Raw genomic sequence first — 8,298 nt, forward strand, 5'->3', positions numbered from 1 at the left:
CAGATGGAAGGAAATGTGGTGGTGGACACGAGCCCAGGTGTAGAGTTTTTATAGGGAAAAACCACAAGCTGGGAATTGGCAACTTGGGATTGGGTAGAAGGGATACGGGGCAAGGTAATTTTTTGGAAACTATTGGTCTAGATTTTGGGCACAAAACCACATTTGAAACCATTGGGTTAGACTTTTGCTGAGGAACAACAATCCACTGAACAGGATTATCTGGACTGCTCAGCAGGATTATGTAGATACCTTCAAGGGCCATAAACTGCAGACAGAATGTCTGCAGGAGGATACTGTTGAGTTGTCATGGCACATTCCTGAGGTCCTTCCTGGAACTGAGTACAGCAGGTGGTCTGAGATGGTGGCCCTTTCCCTAAGATGGAGCCTGTAAAGTCAAGTCTAGGCCTTCACACTACGTCTCTCATTCTGTGCCTTCCTCTCACTCTAAAGCTCATCCTCTCTCCCTCAGAAGCCTTAACTTCCTCTCAAACTCCAGGTTACCTGATTTTGAGAAACTTTGAACTGTACTGCCACAAAATGGGATTGATAAAGGTATCATGGGACAACCCTTTGCCTCACAGATTCATACTATGGTACTTTTTTCGTGCTGATTGGATCCTCTAACAGCATGCATGCCCCAAGGCCTGAGTGTTCTGACAGAGTCTGCCATCCTAGTCTGCCAGCCTCTTATTCTGGGTTCCTCATCTGCCTCATGATTGGTTTGACACAGCACTTTGAGAGCAGGAGGGGGCCTTGTTGGGAAGCTAGAGCACTGCCGAGATTATTCTCTTTTTTCTAAAATTGCTTTCCAAAAGGCATCACCACAAAGAAACAATTGAGTTATCTGAAGAAGTTTCTGAATGTCTCTTGTGGCTTCAAACCACTCCTATAGATCTAAGTCAATCATGTGGGCAGAACAGGAATCTCCAGTGGTCAGGAGCAGTGAGCTATATAACTGGATGTGAAGATGAGCTTGTAGTCTACTGCCACTCAGGCCCAACATAGAACAGCAGTTCTTAAAGCATGTTCTGTGGAACCCTCAAAGTCACTTAGATGCATCCAAGACATCATAATATTTTCTTTTATAACTTACTTGAGGTAACACTTATAACTTATTCACTGTAACACTCCTGACAGTGGGTTAATCTGTTGGCATCTTAGTGTTGTGCCCAGAATGTGACCCCCAGAGAGACCACCAAAGACGAGCATGTCGGAATGCAAAAGCAAGGTTTAATTCTGGATGTACAATACAAGCCTAGGCAGGGACTTCGTCCAATACATCCAAAGCAGTGGAGGCTGGAGGAAGTGCCCACCTATCTGCAAGCTCAGCTTTTAAAGGGAAAAATCACAAGGTTACATCATTTAAGTGTGCTAGTATGGGTACAATTCTGATTGGCTCACTTCTAGGGAATTCTAGCCATTTCTCATTGGCTGCCCTCAGGTGGGGGCATTTCTGTGGTCAGTTACCCTGGAAACCAGGGAGAGGACATTCCATAGTCTGGCAGGCATTACCTTGTGACTATCTTGTGACTCTGTACTTTTACACTTCCTGGTTTCTGGAATCTGAACTGACTTCTTTCAGTAACTAATGGCCTATTCCCAAAAGGAGAAATATTAGGCCTTAATTTTAGGGTGAAAGCATTTTGGTCTTATTTCTAAGATGGCTCATTTTGGTCTCACACTTAGTATGACTCCAGGCCAAGGAACCCAATTGCAATTGGAATTATTAATTATTGTGTTATCCAACACCAATTACTTACAGGATAAAAAAAAGGCAACTTTTTAAATGTCCTGTTTTGTTTTCTGTTTTTGTTTGTGTGGAGACAGGGTCTCATGTTGCCTATGCTGGTCTCAAACTGTAACAAGCCTCTCTCAGCCCTCCAAGTGCTGAGATTACAGGCCTGCACCACCATACTTGGCCTATCTTTCAGATATATATAAAAGACTTATTTGTTTTTGTTTCATGTGTATATGTGTGTGCCTACTTGTCTGTTTGTGCACCAATTGTTGCAGGACCCTGAGAAGGCCAGAAGGGGGCGCTATAACCCGGAAAGTGAAGTTACTGGTGGTTGTATCCATATTCCTGATCTCCAGATTATCTAATTTTGAGGAACCTTCATTTATATTGCCACAAAACAAAACTGCCCAATATGGATGTTGGAAACCCAACCCAGGTCTTGTACATTTCTCCAGCCCCTATTTTTGCTGCTGCTGCTGCTGTTGTTGTTGTTGATTTTTAAAATGATAAATGTGGGGCGGATGTAACATGCAAGATCTCTCTGAGGACCTCACTTATTTGTGAAAGCGTACAGAGATCCTAAAAACAAAATGTTGGGAATTTCAGGCACAGCTCCCAGCCCTAGGTGCAGGGGGAAGAGGGTGTTAATCTCCCTGATCTCAGGCGTGACTCTCAGGTCTGGTCTGTAAAGGAGGTATGTGGGGTGACAAGAAGCCAAGGGTTAGGGACTCCTCCTTACCTTTGAGTTTCTCCAGCTCACCACCTTTCTCAGCTGTCCTGGTCCTTCTGCCTGAACACTTGTCCTCACTCCCACTGCATGTCTGAATTCTGCAGAAAGCTCAGTCACCATGGTCTCTCCCCAGAAACCACAAGGCTATACCGTCCACAGAAAGGAACAAGGTCTCAGTTGCTCTGGGCCTTCTAAACACCAAGGATGGGAAGCTCCGCGCTTTCTGCCCTCCTACCGCTGCTCACCGGAGCTTTGGCCTTGACCCAGGTCCAGGCAGGTGAGTGCTGGCCAGAAACTGCCAATGTCAGGAAGAGCAAGGGCGTCGGGCGGGCTGGGACAGTACCCCGGAAACCGGGTCTCCGAATCTCCCAGCCAGACCCTCCCGCTCCTTTCTCTCTATTCTGCATCCTATGCCCTGCTGCTCCCAGCTCCCCTCCCGCCGCAGCACCGCCACAGATTCCGGAAGGAGGGTCTGGATCTCACCGCCCTCCGCCGCCAGGCTTCCATTCCTTGCAGTTTTTGGCCACCGTCACGTCCCAGCCTGGTTCGAGAGAGCCTGCCTTCATCTTCGTCGGCTTCGTGGACGACTCACAGTTCCTGTGCTACAACAACCAGGGGGAAAGTCAGAGAATGGAGCCCCGCGCGCTGTGGGTGAGGCAGATGGGGCCTGAGTATTGGGAGCGGCAGACCCGGACCGTCAAGGACATTGCAAAGAATTCCCGAGTGAACTTGAAGGAGGCTATGGGCGTCTACAACCATAGCGAGGATGGTGAGTGATCCCAGGGCTGGGACTGAGGTCACGACTCCTCATCCTCACAGACGACACCGAATTCCCGGGTACTCAGGTGTGAGGTTTGCCCGAGGCTGTGGAATTCGCGGAGAGCCTGGACCTCAGGGGACCCGAGACCGGGTTTCTTACGGTTTGGGGTTCAAATAAGACCCGGGGCGGGGCCAGGCTCTCACGTCTTTCAGTGTGTGTCCGGCTGCGACGTGGGGCCAGAGGGACTCTTCCTCCGCGGGTACGAGCAGCATGCCTACGACGGCCGCGATTACCTCGCCCTAAACCCGGACCTGCGCTCCTGGACCGCAGGCGACTCGGCGGCGCAAATCACGCTGAGCAAGTGGGAGGAGGCTGGTGTCGCGGAGCAAAGGCGATCCTACCTGACCGGCGAGTGTGTGGAGTCGCTCCGCACATACCTGGAGATAGGGAAGGAGACTCTGCTAGGAGCAGGTACAAGGGGCCTTGAGGAATCTCCTCCATCTATCCTCGGGCTGGGGCTCGCGTCTCCCCAGAAGGGAGGAACATGGGTTTGAATACTACTTATCTTCTTTGCATCTGGAGAGGGAAGAGTGATCCCGGGTATCCTGATCAAACACACCAGAGAGAGGGATCAGCCTTGTCTCAGGACGGTTGAGAGTCTGCCAAAGGAAGGAAGGAGAGAAGATCCCTGAAATAACCAACAACAGCTCCCAGTCTGCAGCCCTTTGTGATCCATGGCCTCTCATGCAGCTCTCTGCCCATAACCAAAGTCTTCAGCGTCTGGCTCCAGTGATGCTGAGTCTCTCAGCCCTCACCCAGTCAGGACCAGACGTTCCTTTCTCCCTCGGGAATCCTGAAGTCTATATTGCCTGAATCATCCTGATTCTAGAGCTTTCCAAGGAGTAGATTATCCCAGATACCTGAGTCTAGACTACTGTATGGTGCTTAAATCCCTCCACCACCCAAGTTCTCTCCATTCCCAGAATGGTCACATAAGTACTATGCAGTTCAGGAAAGAATCTTAGATGCCTGAACTGTCTGTTTCCCTCAGATCCTCCAAAGGCACATGTGACCCAGCACCCCAGACCCGAAGGAGACAGCATCCTGAGGTGCTGGGCCCTGGACTTCTACCCTTCAGACATCACCCTGATCTGGCAGCTGGATGAAGAAGACCAGACCCAGGACATGGACCTTGTTGAGACCAGGCCTGCAGGGGATGGAACCTTCCAGAAGTGGGCAGCTGTGGTGGCGCCTTCTGGAGAGGAACAGAGATACACATGTCATGTGCACCATGAAGCACTAACTCAGCCCCTTGTTCTGAGATGGGGTAAGGAGTGGTGTGGACACAGAGATGGTCGTTAGGAAAAGTGGGAGCCCTTCTCAAGACCCTGAGAGGGTCATGGCTAAGAACAGGTGGCCAGAGCCCACACCTCTTTTTTTCCCTTCCTTTCTCAGACCTTCCAAAACCCACCATCCCCATCATGGGAATTACCGCTGGCCTGGTTCTCTTTGGAGTTGTGTTCACTGGAGCTGTGGTTGCCATTGTGATGAGGAAGAGCAGAGGTAGGGAATGGGGTCTTATCTGAGCGCTTTTGTCTTACTGTTACTATAAGACATATACATATATGTGTGCTTATCTGATCTAGGACTTTGTGTTCTAATACTTTCTAAGGCATATTTGAAAATAAGTGACAAATATCTCACACTGATGTGATTGGACATGACATGCTGGTTGGGATAGATCTCCAGGCAGGAACTTGGGCTTTTCTTGCAAATCTCCCTCCTATTTCCTGATTTGAATCTAGGTCTTCAGATAATAATTCTAAAAATATTCCCGAGGTTCTGAACTCAGGAAGGAATTTCTGAGTTCTCCCATTCTGCATTTTCCCTACCTTCATGGAAAAGGATGTAGTTACACAGTCTGTTGTAAGAGTTGATTTTTCCCATTTTATCCCCATCCCTTGACCATTTGTCTCAGCTCTTGAACTCTCTTTACACTTCAGGGAAAAAGCCCTCTGAGAGTCTAGAAAGGAGCAAAGACCAAGTCTCTCCATTACCTCCCCAAAAACATTCCTGCAGCTGCGCACATCATGAGTTCCTGGTTCCACCAGTCAAATGACCACATGCTGGACTTTGGCTCAGCACATGGTGATAAGGAAAAGCTAGAACTGCACAGAATGCTTTTGGCAAGTGTAACATTGCAACATCGTTTCCAGGAGCTGCAGGGAAAATGTCCCAGCCACAGTGACCAGCACCTGTGTCCAGTGACAGGGACGGTTTATCCTGGGTGGCACCTGGCATTGATAGGCTTGTGTGTTTTCCACCTAGCTGTGAATACTCACTTGGTTCCATAATAAAATAATAAAATAATCTTCAACCCTCTGATATCAGGTAAACTTTCTTTATGTTTAGTAAGGACAAGAATTTGAATTCTACTATCTTTACATGGAAATAAGAAATCAATCTGGGGAATTTTCAGATAGCAAATAGTCAGAGGCTCCCATTATGTAAATGTCTTCCACCTGAAGCTAAACCCCATGGGACAGAAAACAATATGTATCTGCCAACATGACAACTCAGGGCTGATGACATTATCCTTTCTTACCTTCTCAGGGAAAAATATTATATTCCCATTTGAGGTTGTTCTTCATTATAGTGACCACAAATCTTGTTCTAAAATACTCAGGCTTCTTCCAAGACCTGTCTTAGATAGTTGAGCATAGAGCCCTCCCTGCCTTGAGAAAGGTTTTAAAAATATTTTTATCATTTATGTGTGTGTGTGAGTATGCATTCCACATGCATGAAGGAGCCTTCAGAGGACAGAAAACTTATTGTATCCCCTGGAACTGGATGATTGTGAGTCAAGGTGTATGTGTTAGGAACTAACCCCAGCTCCTCTGCTATAGCAGCCAGTGCTCTCAACCACTAAGCCATCTCTCCAGTCAATTATTTTTAATAAAGATTTATTTATTTATTTAATTTTGTGTACATATGTTTGCTTGCTTGAGTTTATGTGCACTGTGTATGCACCATCCTGAGGAGGCCAGAAAAGGACATTAGATTCTCTAGAGCTGGAGTTACAGGGAGTTGTGAGCCACCAAATGGTGGGAACTGAACCTTGGTCCTCTGGAAGTTTAACCAATGTTCTTAACTACTGAGCCATCCTCCAGTCCTCCCTCTACCTTTATTTTGGCAGGTTCTCACACTGTACCCCAGGATGACCTGGAACTCACCCTGTAGCTCTGAAAGCTAATTTTCATTGTGAACTTGACTGGATTTAGAATCTCCCAGGACTTGCAATTCTGGAAATGTCTGTGAAGGCGTTTCCAGAGAAGATTAACTGAGAAGGGGAGGGCTTCAATGAATGTGGGTTACACCAACCTGTGATTTGGGAGCCCAGTCTGAAGAAAAGGGAGATAAGAGCTAGTATCCCCACACTCTGCTGCCTGATGCATGGAGACATGAGTCATCCCAGCCATGTGCTCCAGCTTCCATGAACTCCACCATGCTTTTCCTACCAGGATGGCTTGTACCTTAAATAAAAAAGCAAAATAAATCCTTCTTGCCCTAAGTTGCTTCTTTCTTCTTTCAGGTTTTTGTTTGTTTATTTTACATTAGTGAGAAAAATGAATGATACAACAGTTTGGGCTGACCGTCTACTCCTGTAAATCTTCCTGCCTCAGCCTGAGTGCTGGTTTTGCAAGTGTGGGGGAATACAATCTGCCATAAATTTATTGGGATGAATTGAGATTGTGGGATTATGTGGGTGTATTAGAATCTTATCAGGGAAACTAGGCCCAAGAACTTATGGGACATACCCAGACAGTGAGTGGGTACATTTTCATCAGAATCCCAGAAGACATGGACATCAGCACTGTAATGTCATTGACCCAACACCAATTGACCCAACTGAGTGTCAGATACTCAGTGTGTGCATCAGTGACTAATGGAGAACTCCAGACTGTCCCTGGGGCTTCAGCACAGTTATGCTGATGTGGACTATTTCACTATAATTTGCTCATCCTCCTTTTATCCATCTAGATCTTTGTCCATCCATCTGTCCATTCCTTTGCTAGATCTGGTCCCACCCTTTTGCCTCTGCAGCTGGACTCATTTCTCAGTCTTCTGCTCAGTGTCTGACTCCATAGCAGCAGCCTCTTCCATGCACTGTTTGGTTTCCCACCTTATTAAAAAGACTATTTACATTTCTTTGGTTTATTTATATTTTCTGTGTATGAATATTTTGCTTGAATGAATGTCTGTGCACCAGGTATATCCGTGGTGCCTGCAGAGGCCAGAAGAGGGCATCAGATACCCTGGAACTAGAGTTACAGATGCTTGTGAGCCACCATGTGAGTGCTGAGAATCAAACCCAGGTCCTCTACAAGAGCAGTAAATGCTCTTAACCTGAGCCATCTCTCTAGCCCTCTATTTACATTTCTGTAAGCCAACTTATAAAGCATCATGAAATGCTACTGCAGCCTCCTTAACCTTTGTATCTATTCTGTAACCGTCATATATGCATATATTTCCTGTGTGATGTGTCACATTTCAGTTAATATCAGTAATTAAGATTGGAATAAAAGTTGTATTTGCTTTAATTCAATTACCAAAGAAAACAGGATTATCTGCCAAATTCCTGAAATAGAAACCAATCACACTTACTGAATTTATTGTCACTCAATTGTGACATTGTGGGATGTTGGGTGTTCTGAGTTGTGTGGGCTGTTCAAAGAAGGAAAGTCACCCCAGAATGTAATTTTAGGCTCTCTGGAAGCAGGGAGGAAGTGTTTCTGTGAACTGAACCTCAAACTTCTGTTCAGAATCATATTTATTGATTATACACAAAGGTTGTGTTTGAGGTACAACAAGTTCCTCATACCAAAGCCCCTTTGATCTATATGTTCTCTGAAGGAAATCATCACACCCCTGCAACTTTAATCCATATTGTGTACTCTTCACAGTACCCAATAATTCAAGACCTCCAAGTATGCCCAGATAGTCTTGTGATCAAAATCATGCAAGGGATGGAAAACTTCTTCAGAAAAATTCTATAAATCATAGAAAACC

General features: G+C 46.2%; 1 protein-coding gene across 1 annotated transcript; it reads left to right on the forward strand.

The window, feature by feature from the left end:
* Positions 1-1,273: 1,273 nt before the first annotated feature.
* Positions 1,274-5,074, forward strand: LOC128114186 (popy Class I histocompatibility antigen, A-1 alpha chain-like). The gene is made up of 6 exons (XM_052744019.1): positions 1,274-2,745; positions 2,968-3,237; positions 3,424-3,699; positions 4,280-4,555; positions 4,684-4,791; positions 5,034-5,074. Exons 1-6 carry the CDS (start codon positions 2,673-2,675, stop codon positions 5,072-5,074), a joined length of 1,044 nt encoding a protein of 347 aa, XP_052599979.1. The 5' UTR covers positions 1,274-2,672.
* The last annotated feature ends 3,224 nt before the right edge of the window (positions 5,075-8,298 follow it).

Source organism: Peromyscus californicus, unplaced genomic scaffold (genome assembly GCF_007827085.1).
Source record: "Peromyscus californicus insignis strain IS unplaced genomic scaffold, ASM782708v3 Scaffold_19__1_contigs__length_69161282, whole genome shotgun sequence".
NCBI lineage: Eukaryota > Metazoa > Chordata > Mammalia > Rodentia > Cricetidae > Peromyscus > Peromyscus californicus.

Excerpts from the sequence above, each read along its gene's own strand:
- LOC128114186 (XM_052744019.1), top strand. The coding sequence starts at position 2,673 with ATGGGAAGCTCCGCGCTTTCTGCCCTCCTACCGCTGCTCACCGGAGCT. Across the intron at positions 2,746-2,967 it reads CTTGACCCAGGTCCAGGCAG|GCTTCCATTCCTTGCAGTTT; the intron begins GTGAGTGCTGGC and ends CTCCGCCGCCAG. Across the intron at positions 4,556-4,683 it reads GCCCCTTGTTCTGAGATGGG|ACCTTCCAAAACCCACCATC; the intron begins GTAAGGAGTGGT and ends TTCCTTTCTCAG.